The 16,834-nt window shown below is 39.5% G+C and overlaps 1 protein-coding gene across 1 annotated transcript; it reads left to right on the top strand.

The window, feature by feature from the left end:
- The first annotated feature begins 7,425 nt into the window (after positions 1 to 7,425).
- On the top strand, positions 7,426 to 15,683 carry LOC121389757 (galactoside 2-alpha-L-fucosyltransferase-like). The gene is made up of 4 exons (XM_041521406.1): positions 7,426 to 7,817; positions 10,882 to 11,134; positions 12,461 to 12,650; positions 14,271 to 15,683. The coding sequence occupies exons 1-4, from the start codon at positions 7,426 to 7,428 to the stop codon at positions 15,332 to 15,334; spliced, it is 1,899 nt and encodes a 632-aa protein (XP_041377340.1). The 3' UTR covers positions 15,335 to 15,683.
- Positions 15,684 to 16,834: the final 1,151 nt, after the last annotated feature.

Genomic DNA, 16,834 nt, shown 5'->3' with positions numbered 1-16,834 from the left:
CTTAAACGGTTATTAAATAAAGTTGTGAACAGTTTAGAGCAGCAGCAACGTAATGTGATTGGTCGGTAATTTTCGGGATGTAGTCGGCTTCCTTTGTTTTTGAAAATTGGTATAATAATACCGGTATGCCATTCATCTGGTAAGACTCCATTATCAAAAATAGTATTAAAAAGTTTAACATAAACTGGCATGAGCGACGTATCGGTTGACTTAATGTATTCGTTAACTATCAACACCTGCTGCTTTATGATATTTTAGTTGTTTTATGGCTTTCATTATTTCATCTGCACTGAATTTTTCGTTAATAATACTATCATTGTTTACTTCATATAGAACTTCATCCATGTTAAAATCCAATTCGTTATCATTATTGGGTTCGCCCTTATTTAAGTCGCTGAAATAGTTGGAAAATGTATCAATAGGAGGAACGTTAACGTTGTTATCTAAGTTATCTTGTTTCGTAAGTATTTTATAAAAGGCTTTGGGATCATCTAACCGTAACCGTCTCAATTTAATTTCTGTTTTAAATTTATGTTGTGCAAAAGCTTTAAATATACTATTTTTATAAGACTTACTGGCGTTAATTAATCTCATTTTATTATCTGTAGTTTTATTTCTAGCATATATTGTTTTGGCCTCGAGATACTTCGTACGTAAATGTGTGCGTCTTATCCAGAACCAGGGTCGCTTGCTGTTACAGCTGTCACTGTATACACGCACGTGGCCGAATGTCGAGGCTGCCGTGTCTTAAAATGGATTTTTAACATATCGGTGACTTTTGTGACACGTGCTTTTGTATTAGTAGACTCGTCGTCAAGAATTAGAGAAATGTTTTCGATTATGTTGTCGTCTATATTATTTATAAAGTCTTTACTAGGAACACATTTGCGTGCTGTTTCCCTTCGTACACCGTTACTATGATCTACAGGATTGTTTGCGTCAGTATTGCATTTACACGAATATGTAAATATTAGAGTACAATGGATATCAGAAAGAAGTGGGTCAAAATCACATATTTGAAAATCAGTTACATTTTTAAAACGTGGTGAGTACCTATAGCATAATCAATCAGACTACAGTATTTACTTGTGACTTTACCAATACATTTTTCAGTCCCACATCTACCAGTGAGAATATATATATTATGTAACTTGCATAGATCTAAAAGTTTCACTCCATGCTGGTTAAACCTTCCTATGTCCTGACTTGCCCTATCTCTGGGAGAACTGAGATTGTCAAGATTTGTTATATGATTCATAACATTATTCACATCAACATCATCAGTGTAAACATCATCAACTGTAGTGTAATCCGGAGAACATTTAGTTCTGGCATTAAAGTCACCTAGCATGACTTTAACAATATCAGCTAATTCATGCTTAACACTCATAGTGAGGTAAAGTTGTGACAAATAGGGGTATAATATTGCAAAATTTGATACTAACATGCCACTTTGCATACAGATAGGTTAGTATGTGTAGAGTAAAATTTGATATAGGACCAACCTGACAACGCCCCCTATTGGTCAGGTGACGTCATAATTCAAGATGGCTACCGTCACTTACATTTTGCATGGATTACCTTTTTGTGCATCACTTTTGACTGCTGAAACCTTAAAAAACATTATTGAGAACCTTCTCCATTTAAAAGGAATATCACTCCCATATTAATACACCTTATTTTTAGTCATATATATCCCTGCATGTCTGCATAATTATCAATAATTGAACATAACATAAAGAAAATCACAAGAAAGGAATATAATATAATATCAAAAACTTTAGAAACATATTAATGGTGAACATGAAGAGAGTTTTAGAAGAAAACAAATTGTTTGAATTTTTTTTGTTATTTTCCAGTTAATGTTTTACTTATATTTTATATCCGAAATGTTTTGTTTATCTAGCAGTACCGACAATATCTCTATCAAAAGAAAAATGGCGGATGTTTGGTATAAACAACTACCTTGACAACAAACAGGTGAGCAATACAATTTTTCTTTTCACACTATATAGTCTCTGATAGTGTCACAATACTTATATATATATATTTTACTTTGTTTTCATTGATTTAAACATATTTTAATGTATTTAATGTGTTCGGTGATTTTGCTAAATTGTATTGGTTTTACATATTTCCTATAGTTTTAAACTAAGAAAATGTTATATAGATTTGTTTTTATCAATACTGTAACGTTTTAAAACTTTAACAATACTAAAATAGGTCCAAAGTAATAAAATACAATTTGTTTTCATTTAAAACAGGTGCTGCAAAACTTTTTTGGAGATATACTACATTCTAAAATACTAGTCATTATTTTATCAACTTCAAAAGCCAATTGTTTTAATTCGTTAAAAAAAATGTGTGAGTGTATTATTCTTTATTATGTGACCTCCTGTCGTGCACATATGTATTAAAATAATGTCCTCAATGATTTTTTTAACATACAAGTTACACATAATGATAACAAAATGTATTTATGTTTATTATTATTATTATTTTTTAAATACTATAACTTTTGATATATTTATCATTTTCAGGTCACATCATGTCAAGGAAAAGAAAGTGTGAATTTGTTAATATTCAAGAGGACTTCAAACGAAGTAAACCATTAAAACCAGTTTCCTGGGATCTTTGTTGCCTCTGCCAAGAAAATGTCAAGTCTACCAGAGAGGATCTTGTTTGTCCAGCAAACAGCAAACGACACAACAGAGGTGCAGGTTACAAAACTCTTTCAGATGATCTCCTTATGTTTGCAGATATTGGTGCTCTACCTACATGCATTAGATTATCCTGCTTTGATGATGGCAGTGGTATGGAAGCAACTTTCATGAAAAATAATGCAAAATATCACAAATCTTGTCGAAATAAATATATAAAGACTAAACTGGAAAGACAAAATAAAAAATACTGCACTTATACTGCATATGCTGCTAATGGCGTTAGTACAATGTCTTCACTAAATGTAGTAACAGGTGAATATACCTGTTTTTTCTGTGATGTAACTGATAAGGTATGCAACCTTGTTTGTGCAAGAACTATGGGAATCAGTGAACATGTTCTTGCATCTGCGATTGAACTTGGTGATAAAAAACTCCTAGCTAAACTCAGCCAAGGTGACATGGTTGCTATAGAGGCAAAATATCATAAAGTGTGTTTGATCAGATTCTACAATCGCCTTAGACCAAACACCACAAGCAGTACCACAGACAAAAACTCTGATAATCTGATTTATGGCTTGGTTCTCAATGAGGTCATTAACTATATAAAAGAGAGATACGAATCTACAGGAACACACCCAGTATTCAAACTTGATGATCTCACCAAACTAGTTACCAAACGAATGACTGAACAAGACAAAACAAGACTTAAAAACAAAATTATTTCTTTCATTTCTCAACTGCAAGCTCACAAAAAAGGCAAAGAAATATTATTAATGTTCCACGACACACCGGGGGATGCTGTTTGTGATGCCTGTTGTCAGTCTGCTGAAATGGATGGAATGTGTTTATCTCAAGCGGCAGCAGTGATTCGAAAGCATCTTTTTGATAAATATCCAGAATTTAGTGTTTCCTTTACACCCCAGTGCCAACAAGATTCTGTTCCAAAATCACTGATTACTCTGATTTGAATGTTGCTTGAAGGACCTTACATTGACAATAAAAACTCTGAAAGTATTAACACTGCTGCATTGTCTGTTGCACAGCTTGGTAAGGTTTAACAGCATCACACGTGAAAGGAAATCATTACCTAAGCAAGTACATCATTTGATTGATCGTGAAACACCACTACCCCTTTACATTGGAAGTATGCTGCATGCTCAAATACGCAAAAGGGGCATTATTGACAAACTTTCAAAGCTTGGGCTGTGTGTGTCATATGCCCGAGTGCAAGAATTAGAAGCAAACATCACCAATGCCCTCTGTGAACAATACTCACAAGAAAACTTGGTTTGTCCACCAGGACTAGGGTGTGAAGTATTTACAACTTCAGCAATTGATAACATTGACCATAACCCATCTTCTTCAACATCCACAGAAACATTTCATGGAACCGGAATATCACTTATCCAGCATCCTGATAATGAACTGCCCAACAGAAATTTCTAGTCAACAAATGGCCATGGTCGAGCGATACACTGTCTTACTATATGACAGAACAAGCATAACTGATAAAGTCAATGAATGTCGTCAGGTACTTTTCACCAGGAAAAATCGACAGTTAGAAAATATACCACCAACTGAAGCAGCCCTTGTGCAACACACAAAGAGAGCAGCTCTGCAAGCAAACATTTTGAAGCAATGTCTTGTACAGAATCCAACAGTACCTGAAATCATCGATTGTGGATGGAAAAGAGTTCAATCTGGATTTGTTCCTCTAAGGACATTGGTGCCTGAAGCTTCTACCCATTGTCAAGAACTAATTCATTGCAGTTGTAAAAGTCGATGTGAGAGATGTAAATGTGTAAAGTCATCTCTGCCTTGCACAGACTTGTGCTTCTGTCAAGGTCATTGCTCACGACAGGATGTACATGAATCTGACTAACAGTATACTACTGACAATATTTACTTGGACAATTGTTTTTTAATGTTGAGTTTATTTGATGTTTAAATGCCACAAGACTTTCCAAAGACTTAAAAACAATGATGAAAAATAGTATTCCTTTATGATAACACTTGTGAGATGCACCTTCTGAATATCAAACTTGAGGTAACTCATTTATAATATGCGATTACAAATTTTGGTGGCCATTTTGAATATTGTATCTTATTACATTTTGCAGTTCACATATCCTTTATACAATTTAGGCATGAAATATGTAATCTAAGACAATATGATCAACTTAAAATTTATTTTATTAATCATTTTGACAATTTCACTATTGACATGTGGCCGCCATTTTAAAATTTTAGTCATGGCGGCCATATTAGATTGCAAAAACATTTTTATCAAACTGATCATCCTTACTTACATATAAATTTATGTTTAAATTTCTCAAATCGCCCAATAATTAGTCAGATAGCGAAATTTTCGTAATGAACCTCCTAAAATGGGCGGCCATCTTGGATTATGACGTCACCTGGCCAACAGGGGGTTCTGTCAGTTTGGTCCTATATCAAATTTTACTTTACACATGAGTACCTAATTGTATGCAAAGTGGCATGTTAGTATCAAATTTTGCACTATTCTACCATAACTTTGCCTCACTATCATGACAATGCCGCCTGAGGGTCTGATACCTTTTCTGTTGTTGAAATAAGTTGTGTAGCCTGGGATAAGATCTGGCTTACAGTCTGTTTCATCAGTTTTGCTTTCTTGAAAACACAGTATCGCTAACATCAAAAAAATAAACTACAATAAGAGTAGACAAAGCCACTCAGGCGGACCCAACTGACGGCACAGCGACCGTCACCATGGTGCTAACTGACAAAGAAAATAACATCAACAGTGCCGAACCGTGAGGATGATGATGATAACTAGTTTAACGTGCCCATATACCACAAGGGTTTCGAACACGCCCACCCGAGTCCGACCTCCGATAAGATGGGTGGCCTGACTCGGGATGTGTGTGTGTGTGGGGGGGGGGGGGGGGGGGGGGGGGGGGGGGGGGGGGGGGGGGGGGGAGGGGTGGTGTTGAAAATGGGCAGAATTTTGAAAATAGCAATTAGTAGAAAAGTTAATAGAATAAAAATAAACAAATAAAAACAACAAAACGTTACGAGCCAAAAATAAAAAGAATTGACTGCTCGGCCGAATATTTATATAATTTGGAGCATTTTAGAAGGAAAGTCCAAAAAATAAAGAAGAGAAAGAAGAGAGGATCGGACTATTTAATAATATATAAAAAAAAAGTAATTTCGACATAACATTTTGAACGAAGGTCTAAATATTTAAAGTCCGATCTATATGTCCACGTGAGTGGCCTCGTTAAGGCCGTTGGGGTGGGGAGGTTGAGCCTACGGCAAGCTGAGGAGTGGTGTCACACTCAGGGACGTAGACGGCGCCGCAGATCGTCTTGACGATTTTATGAATGGTGTGGCTATCCATGTCTGTCAGTAGAATCGCTTGGCGGTACGTCTTCTGGCGCCGGTGGGTCACGATGAGACCCGTCTTGTTCTCTTGCAGCCTGAGTGTGTGGAGCTCATAGTGGCATCCGTCTGGTAGTGGTTTCCAGTCCTGATCGGAGAACCTGCCCCTCAGCTTCGCCGTATCTGTAGTGTCTCCCTGCACAAAGTTGTGGTACTGTGTCTTCAGTTTTCCCAGGGCTAAGTGCCAGTCGTCCTTGTGTGCAGGGGGGTTCGGCTGTCGGACTGGCTGGACTGTAGGAGATGACGCTTTCCTCTTTCCAGCCACCATCGCACCAACAACAGCAACATACGGCTCAACGGGAGCGGTCAGTATAGTCGACCCCTGCACCGGAGCAGGCATGGGAGTAGACGTCACGGGAGGTGGCGGCGACTGGGTCAAGGCGGTGTTCAGCAAGTCGCTCATTACGTCCGAGGTCGTTTCGGCCGGTGGCGTCTTCGTCCTCTATGGCGGAGTCCTTGGGGGCGGCGACGCAGAAGGGACAGCCGCTGGCGGTTGAACTGCCCGCTTTGGTCCCCCCTGAGCCGCCCCTGGCGCACGTTCCTTCTTCCTCTTCTGCTCCTCTTCTTGGTATCCGCTTCCCCGTACACCAAAATCACGGTCGCCCGTGACCCGGTGTACGCAACGCGGAACTCCAATAACATTCCAAAGCTTGCCATAAGTCCCCCCCCCCCCCCCCCCGGGGGGGGGGGGAGGGGGGGGGCACGTTGAGAGCGCACGGCGACACGTCAAGCAGCATGCGATCTAGCAGCGGAATGGTCACCTTCGGTAAAGAACAAGCCGGTGCGGGCGTTAGTGACAGCACGACGTCCGCCGCAAAGCACATTAAGCAAAACAGATAAGACGAACCAACAAACCGGTTTTAGCTTTGAGAAATCGGCCAGCTCCTCTTTCAAAACGATAACGAATTTAAGAAACTTAGCAAAGGAAAGTTAGGATCCCCATCAAAGCTGCCAAATCAATCACAGCAAAGTACTTCTTCAAATCTAAACCAGCCAAAACCATTCAGTCAGAAAAAAAGAATTAAGATAACCAGTCCAACCACCAAAGTGCCCAATAAGGTAGTGAACCCACCCACTAACAACAACACCTCACTGTCCCCTGGGCCATTTTATAAAGAGGTGACCATCAAGGCCACTGGTAGCTTGAAGCACCAGCCACAAAAGCACAGCCAACCACCAAGCCAACCCACCCCTACCCCACCAACTAACACCCATTCCAACCTAACCGCTCCACCGAACCTTACCAACAAGTGGCTAGCCAAACTTCACCCACTTCCACCTCAGGCCACAGCTCTAGCCACTCTTAAAACTGATAACCCCCACCTTGAGATTGACAATGCCATCACATGGTCAAATGGATATGTTCCTATATCAACCACCACCACCGACGACATGCACATCATCATCAATGGTCGCCAACATCAGCTTCTTCCATTTGAAAGGAAGCCAAGCAAATGCCAACACTGCCAACAGTGGGGGCATGGGGCTGCAAAATGCCGAAATTACAGGGTACCTCCTACTTGTAACTGATGTGGTTAAAAACATCCATGGAGTTCTAGAAACTCCCCCTGTACCAAACCGATACCATGTGCAAACTGTCTTAGTAGGCACATGGCACATGACCCCAGGTGCCATCACTACCAGAGGGCTCTTCGACAACTTAACAACAAACTTAACCAAGCTAGTCAAACTAAGCAAAGCAGACCTACTTTTTCTAAACCAGAAACAGTAACTCAATCAATTACATATGCCGACAAACTTAAAAGTACTGATCAAACTCAGGTTAGAGAACTCAAAACTATCATCGAACAACTAGTTCAGGAAATATCTAATATTAAATCCAGCCTGGTAACCTCTAAAAACCTAAAGCTAAAACTAAACAATATATATCATCAACCATAATTTCGGGTCTGCGTAATGGGAGATACGTCTCCACACGCCCTCACTAATATCAACACAGTAAATAAGGGCCTTAGCGTTCTCTAATTTGGAACGCTAAAGGCCCCCATTCGATGGGACATGGTGCTGAACTCATTCAACTAATTAGCACTAGCAACATCAAGCCAGATATAATTTTCCTACAAGAAACTTGGCTAGGAATCGGCACTAAATATAAAAATAAACAATATATATCATCAACCATAATTTCGGGTCTGCGTAATGGGAGATACGTCTCCACACGCCCTCACTAATATCAACACAGCAAATAAGGGCCTTAGCACTTAGTAAATTAGCACTAGCAACATCAAGCCAGATATAATTTTCCTACAAGAAACTTGGCTAGGAATCGGCACTAAATATAAAACTAAACAATATATATCATCAACCATAATTTCGGGTCTGCGTAATGGGAGATACGTCTCCACACGCCCTCACTAATATCAACACAGTAAATAAGGGCCTTAGCGTTCTCTAATCGGCACTAAATATAAAAATACAAAACACTAAAGTATTTAAAATTATGTTTATAATCTCTAGTGTTACCGTTAAAAATCAATATTTTCGTTTTGTTACCGTTTATTTTAAGTTTCCATTTATTGCAATATTGATAAAACATATTTAAGGTGTGTTGCAGGTCTAGCTTGTTTTAGCATGGTGCAGCATCATGCCTCGATAGTTTAGCACCATCTTGCCTTAATCAGCACCATGCTGCCCTGAGATTAAACAAGCCTTTTTCACTAATTAATTCTAAAATTGCCTTTATAAAACACCCAAAAAATTATTATTAATTAATAAAATATGCCTTTATATATCTTTTGCCATTCATTTATTAAAGCATAGCACATAAATTACATTAATGTTTATTTAAATATAAATAAAAAAAACCTAAAGTATTTAAAATTCCAGTGTATACTAGTTACTACAAAAAATAGAGATAATAGCACTAGAGGTGGAATAGCTACATTAATTAAAAATACCATACCTCATACCAAAATCATATATGAATATATTAATACCAACTTAGAAGTTCTAGGATTTACTATACAAAATGATAAAATGCCTATTGACGTCATTAATGTTTATAGCCCGCCAGGAACAGCCCATAACCAACTAACACTAAGAGATTACAATAAACTCATAAATCCAAACAATAATCTAATTCATGTTGGAGATTTTAATTGTCATAGCACACTGTGGGGAGGTCTGCACTCCGACACACAGGGAGACATACTAGAAGAATTCATCAATGTGCACAACCTAGTATGTCTCAATGATGGCAGTACTACATTTGTCCATGATTATTTAGGCACCTCTGCCATCGACCTAACTATCACCTCTAGCAACATAGGTGCAAACGCCCAATGGGAAGTATTGGAAGCTTTCAATAGCGACCACCTCCCCATCAAAACCAGCTACAAATGTAAAAATACTTATTCAGAAGAAGAAAAATTTATACCTAAATTTAAATTTACTAAACCCAACTGGGCTGGCTTCACCAGCGACTGAAATAAAATCAAGTTAGAAGATAACCTAAACATTGACGACGCCACTACAAAACTTACACATAAAATAATAGAAATAGCTGAAACAAATATCCCTAAAACCAAACCTTTCAATAACTCTTCGAGAAACTTAAAAAAACTAACTCATTACCAAGCAATGATACAAAAACCGCAAATGAACCAACTACAGATAACTTAGAATATAATCAACCAATAACCTTACTAGAACTTAAAACCGCTCTTAAAGCTAAAAAAAAAAAGTACCGTCACCGGGCCCGATAAAATAAGTTACACGCTACTTAAACACATGCCGGACGTAGCCCTAGAGGTAATGTTATCGCTCTTTAACAGAATCTGGAGGGAGGGTCAAATGCCCGCTGCGTGGAAACATGCAGAATGCTTTAGTCTTCCTAAAGCGGGAAAAGACCATGCACCCCCCCCCCCCCCCCCCCCCGGGCAGTTACAGACCGATAACACACACGTCCCACATGTGTAAAACTTTACAAACCATCATCAATAAACGACTCAACAATTTCTTACTTAAAAATTAACTTAACTAATGTACAAAGCGGATTTAGAACTAAACATTCTACCATAGATCAAATAGTTAGATTACAAAATAGTATCAACGATGCGTTTAGAAAATCTCATAAAGTTTTAGCAATCTTCATAGATATTGAAAAGGCCTTCGGCATGGTTTGGCGCCAAGGTCTATTAAATAAACTCCAAAGTAACGGAATCAAAGGTAACATGTTTAATTTTATTAACAACTTCATCCATAACAGATCAATCTCAGTTAGAATTAACGGTCACTACTCAGATAAAACTGAAATAATAAATGGTATAACACAAGGTTCGGTCCTCTCACCAACCTTATTCAACATTTTTATTAATGATATAACTAAAGCACTAAACGCTAATGAAAAAGTTGGGAAGGCTTCTCCACTAAATACAGCATTATTCGCCGATGACTGCGCCATCTGGCGCACATGCAATATAAACTCAGCTCTATTTACCAAAATGCAGGCCGATATGAATAGACTGAATAAATGGACCCTGGACTGGGGCATTAAACTCTCAGAAACTAAAACTGTCTATATGCTCTTTAATAAAACCAATAAATCAGATAACCACCAACTAAAATCAGGTGACAAAATAATTCCACGAGTTAAACAAATTTAATTCCTGGAGTAACCTTTGACTCAAAATTAACATTCAGTGAACATATCAACGACATAGTAAAAAACGAAAAAAAAACCCCTAAACTTTTTAATTGCCATCTCAGGTACCAGCTGGGGAGCGCAAACAGAGGCAATGCTTATGGTTTACAAAACATGCATACTTTCCAGAATAGATTATGGAGCCCAAGCCTACAGTTGCGCCGACCCCAAGCTGTTAGATAAATTAGATGTCACTAAAAATCAAGCTCTTAGAATAATAGCTAAAGTTCCATCAAACACTAGCGGACAAAGCTTAGAAGTCGAGTTTAATATTATGCCACTGAAGTATCGCCGTAACCTTCAACATCTTCTCAAAATTCATTCTCTTAAACTAGACCACCCAGTTCAGGAGCTCACACCTATAATAGCTAAACCAGGGCAGGTATTTAAAACCAACCGTAACCGTAATGACTCTTTCGCCAATAAAGCTAGCAAAATGGAAACTGAAGTAGGAATAGATAACATACCAGTGGCATTATATTATGTCAATCAGCCAGTAGATTGCCAGACACCTCATCTAATTAAAAAAGTAGTAGTAGAAGAAAAACTATCCAGACATTCTAAACTAGTTAAATATGCTAGGCTGTCGGATAACTTATCAGTATATACAGCAGAACTGACAGCCATACATGAAGCTCTCATTTGGATTAAAACTAAAAAATATACTAAAAGCGTCATTTTCTCTGATAGTCTCAGCTCTAAACAATCACTTCAAACAAATAAATCTACTAGGCCAGACATAATAGCAGCTATCCACAATGTACTCCATGAAATAAACCAACTTAAACTAAATGTAGTCTTCGAATGGGTCCCAGTTCACGTAGGAATAATTGGCAATGAAGTAGCAGACTATGGAGCGAAAACAGCACTATCAATCACCAGCACTGACAGAATTAAATCACTACCATTAGGCATCACTGAACTCATGTCCAAAGCAAGGAAACACTACATTAACAAATCGACAGGCGTGCGCTACAATCAGGGCGACGGCAGTTCCCCAGTAATTAGGACACCACAAAAAGTGTTATGAAATGATCGCGCCTCTTTGAAGGCGTAACAAAAAATGAACAACACCTGTAGTAACGGCTGTAGGTAGGGCGTAGGTAGCAAGATAAATCGGATTATTATTTGTATGTGTTCCTACCTGCATTACATCATACCGATCTGTCTAAAACAATAAAACTAAAAATTAAGACCCTTGTTTCATGTGATGTTAATCAATAAAATAATGTTATTTATTCTGCTTGTTGTTCTAAATGCGTTCTGTTTTGAACACATATTTTATTACAGTCATCTATTAATACCCCACTTTCAAAAGTCGGGACTGAAGTTAACTAGGTAACTAGTTTAACGCGCTCATATACCACTTCCTCACCAATCGAGGTACCATTAGAGTAGATGTACAAATGTGATAAGACCAAAATGTCCAAACTAGCGTCCGTTAAGCTGTTTTTCGAAAAATCAACTCTGCTGTCGGCATTTTGACTGAGCAGTGGGTTTTTTCCCCAAGCAGGGACCCGTCCCCTAAATTCTGCAACGGTTATAATTTTATTATATATTAATTTTCATCCCCCTCCAAACCTCCCTCAAACTTCCCTTGGCATTCCGCCTCATGTCATCGGGGCCCCATAAATGGATTTTCTGTATCCGCCACTGATGTCTTTCTCAATTTTAACGTTTGCTGTTCTATTACCCTTTTTGATTTTAGTGTTCCTCCAGTAGTCCAAGGTCGAGGGGCGGGGAGACTGTCTTTCCGGACTCCGTAAGAAGCTTCTCCAAGAAGACGTTTCCCACGGTCAGGGCGAGGCCCTTCACCCTAACCCAGGTGCCCCCGGGAAAACGCTGCGTGACCAGAAAGATCGAGCACTGGGTAAAGACTATGATGAAGAAATTATTGGGTAAATATAAGGACGTTTTTGTTATTTTAAATTGTGATTTCTATGCTTCTGTCCAATTAAGATTCCAGCACGCTGGTCTGGGTTAAGAGAGAGAGAGAGAGAGAGAGAGAGAGAGAGAGAGAGAGAGAGAGAGAGAGAGAGAGAGAGAGAGAGAGAGAGAGAGAGAGAGAGAGAGAGAGAGAGAGAGAGAGAGAGAGAGAGACAGAGAGGGAGGGAGGGAGGAAAGAGAAGAGAGAGAGAGAGAGAGAGGGAGGAAGCAAGAGGAGAGAGAGCAGAGAGAGAGACACAGAGAGAGAGAGAGAGAGAATCGGGGCGAGAAAAGAAGAGGAGAGAGAGAGAGAGAGAGAGAGAGAGAGACAGAGACAGATCATGATCATTGTAGTGATCTTATACATTTCAAGCCTGAATGTGCACTTTGCAGTTGCTGGAGACATGGGATGGCCACCATTGAGTGTTAGATAATCGGTAACTTCAGCAAGGCATTGGTGCAGAACACTCAAACGTAATTTTAATAGTCTGAATTTTACAGTTTTTGGAATGATCGAACTATACATCTGGTTCACATTGTAAAAACGGACATTTTAGATTTCACAGAAAATGTAGTGCTCCCTAAATGTTGTTACGAATCCTCCATAATTGTGGGTAATTGCTATTACCATATGGTCTTAGTGATTAGAACAATATCAGCCAGAATTAGTTTTTTTTTTTAGTTTTTTTTATTCCACTGCTGACTTTTCTTTCTTTCCTTTGAATTCTGTCTATTTCTTTCCTGACGAATCCTCGATAATTGACTCTACTGTTATAGTATAAATTACCGGCCTCGGCGGTGTCGTGGTTAAGCCATTGAACAAAAGCCTGGTAGGTACTGACTCAATGGGTAGGTGTAAGACCACAACACCGACTTCTCTCTCACTGATGACTAACAACTAACCATTAACCCTCTGTCCTGGACAGACAGACATACAGACAGACAGACCAGGTATGAGTTCAACCAGACCGAGTAGTAAAACGTCCGCTAGACTTGTTTATGCGCTGTCACGTTGGGAACCAATAAAATAATTCGCGAACGTTAGCGAAACGTTTGCTTGCTGAACTTGGGGCTGATATCTGAGGTATGTGCCCAGACGACAGTGCTTGAATTTTAATTGGATGTAAGTAGGACAATGGGTATGAATGAAATGAATATAAAAAAAGTTAAGTTTGTTTTATTTAACAACGCCACTAGAGCACATTGATTTTTAATCTTATCATCGGCTATTGGACGTCTAACATACGGTCATTCTGACACTGTTTTTTTTAGAGGAAACCCGCTGTCGCCACATAGGCTACTCTTTTACGACAGGCAGCAAGGGATCTTTTAGTTGCTCTTCCCACAGGCAGGATAGCACAAACCATGGCCTTTGTGGAACAAGTTATGGATCACTGGTCGGTGCAAGTGGTTTACACCTACCCATTGAGCCTTGTGGAGCACTCACTCTGGATTTGGAGTCGGTATCTGGATTAAAAATCCCATGGCTCGACTGAGATCCGTACCCAGTACCTACCAGCCTGTAGACCGATGGCCTAACCACCGAGGCCGGTGAAATGAATATAAAGTTTTTCTTTTTTTTTCTTTTACAGGAACTGCTTTGAAGTGTGGACTGATAATAGGAATAATCGGCCTGACGGCCTACGTGTACATTTGGAACTGCTTGGCACTGACGTCAGGACACGCAGAACTTCATGTAGTTGAACGGGACAACCGATTAGCAGAGGACAGCAATACAGGTGTAATAAATACAAAAACCAATCGCCAGTCGCCATATGTCAAAGACAAAAAAACACAAGCCAGGTTCGCCAACGATGACACATTCTATCTTGCGACTAATATAATTAGCGGTGTCGGTCTTGGAAACTTAATCTATGCGTATGCATCGCTGGTGGGCCTAGCTAACAGCAGGAACATGACAGTAGCTCTACAAGCAAATCATCCTCTTAGACAAATATTCCATCTGGAAGAAAAGGTTTTACCAGATGCAAACATGTTCAAAACTTTCGAAAGAGTAACTTCAGAAAAATGTTCTAGGTATGACGAAATGTTTTTAGAAATGCCTCGAAATCGTAATTACACAATTGACAATCTGTTGCAGTCGTGGAAGTATTTTAGCCACGTGGAATCAAATATTCGTCGTCAGTTAAGATTTAAAGATCACATCAAGTCCGTTGCCGAGAAACGAATTCGTGGAATTCGTGAAAAATATCATTCAAAAAGTCAAGGGGAGATAACTCTAATAGGAGTTCATATAAGAAGAGGTGATAAAGACTCTGAATTGGCCAGAAAGGCCGGAAATTACGTCGCTCCGCCAGAATACATCAAAAACGCAATGGCGTATTATGTGTCTAGGTTTTCAAACTGTGTTTTTGTTGTTTGTAGTGATACGATGACGTGGGTGGAAAAACACGTAAAAACAAATTCAGGCATGGAACTGATATCAGAAAGGAACTCTCCGGAAGTGGATATGGCCATATTGTCTCTATGCAATCACAGTATTATGACAGTGGGGACATTTGGATGGTGGGGAGGCTATTTAGCTGGAGGGACTGTGTTGTATTATAAAAATCCGTATGACGAAAATGATCAATTCTGGAGTAAGGTATTCAACAAGGCTGACTACTTCCCACCACATTGGATACCCATGTTGTGAAATCTGAACACAGAATTTATTTGTTATATGCCATTCACGTTTCCATGGTTTCGTCCATGTTTTCTAACTGTGTAGTCCAGTTAAACAAAATCAAAATACAGTAGTTTCATTGAGAGAGTCTAGACTGAATGCTTTCGATGCGTGCGTCTGAAAAAAGCACATACGGCCAGCCGCAATGGAATAACCGTATAAGCTGTATATGTCCAAAATGTAAGCCACAGACGCGTCAATCAGTGGGACCGCACGCATGTGCCGCATCCAATCTGTATGAGCCTTTAGTAGAGCATTGGCCTGAGATGTTCTACTAATCTGAAGTCTGAATGCAGCATAAAAAGATTATATTATAAAACATTCACGTTTTGTCCATGTTTTGTAACTGGTTGTGAGGGGAGATTTAATTCACTTAGTAGAGAGTTGACCTGAGGTGCCTGGGTCGAAGGATCGTATCCACTCGGTGGACCCATTCACCGGCTGATCATTTTCCCGTCCCAACCAGTGTTTCACAACTGGTATACCACAATGCACGATCCTCGTCGAACGACCCATTTGGACTATTTCTCGTTCCAGCCAGTGCACCACGACTGGTATATCAAAGACCGTGGTATGTGCTCTCTTGTCTGTGGATGGATAGATAGATAATAATTTAACGGGGGGGGGGGGGGGGGGGGATAGAGTTAAAAAATTTCAGAATTTTGAAAATAGCAATTAGTAAAAGAGTTAGTGGAAAACTGCATATAAAAGAACACTTGTTGCTAATAGAAAAATGTAGCGGGATTCCTCTGAAGACTACGAGGGGCGGGGCGTAGCTAGTGGTAAAGCGCTCGCTCGATGCGCGGTCGGTCTGGGATCGATCCCCGTCGATGGGCCAATTGGTATATCAAAGGCCGTGGTATGTACTACCCTGTATGTGGGATGGTGCATATAAAAGATCCTTTGCTGCTAATCGAAGAGTAGCCCATGACAATGCGGCAGCGGGTTTCCTCTCTCAATATCTGCGTGGCCCTTAACCATATGTCCCACGCCATATAACTGTAAATAAAATGTGTTGAGTGCGTCGTTAAATAAAACATTTCTTTCTTGCTTTCTTTCTTTGTGAAGACTACGTGTCAGAATTAACATTCTTGATAAGGTGTTTGTGGAACGAGAAATATCCCAAAGGGCCTACCGACGGGGATTGATCCTAGACCGACCGCGCATCAAGCGAACGCTTTACCACTGGGCTACGTCTCGCACCTTAAAATGAAGAATGAATGCTAAAACTATTAGCATACGACACAATGGATATATAGACACTGGTATTCTAAGCTGATTCGCCGTCGGTCTAGGATCGATCCCCGTCGATGGACCCATTTGGGCTATTTTTTCGTTCCAGCCAGTGCACTACGACTAGTATATCAAAGGCCGTGGTATGTGTTATCTTGTCTGTAGGATAATGCATATAAAAGATCCCTTGCTACTAATGGAAAAATGTAGCGGATTTCCACTCTAAGACTATATGTA

The sequence above is a fragment of the Gigantopelta aegis genome, chromosome 15 (assembly GCF_016097555.1).
Source record: "Gigantopelta aegis isolate Gae_Host chromosome 15, Gae_host_genome, whole genome shotgun sequence".
In the NCBI taxonomy this organism is placed as follows: Eukaryota; Metazoa; Mollusca; class Gastropoda; order Neomphalida; family Peltospiridae; genus Gigantopelta; species Gigantopelta aegis.
The sequence above is the reverse complement of the archived record's forward strand: the minus strand, read 5'-3'. Positions and strand labels throughout refer to the sequence as shown.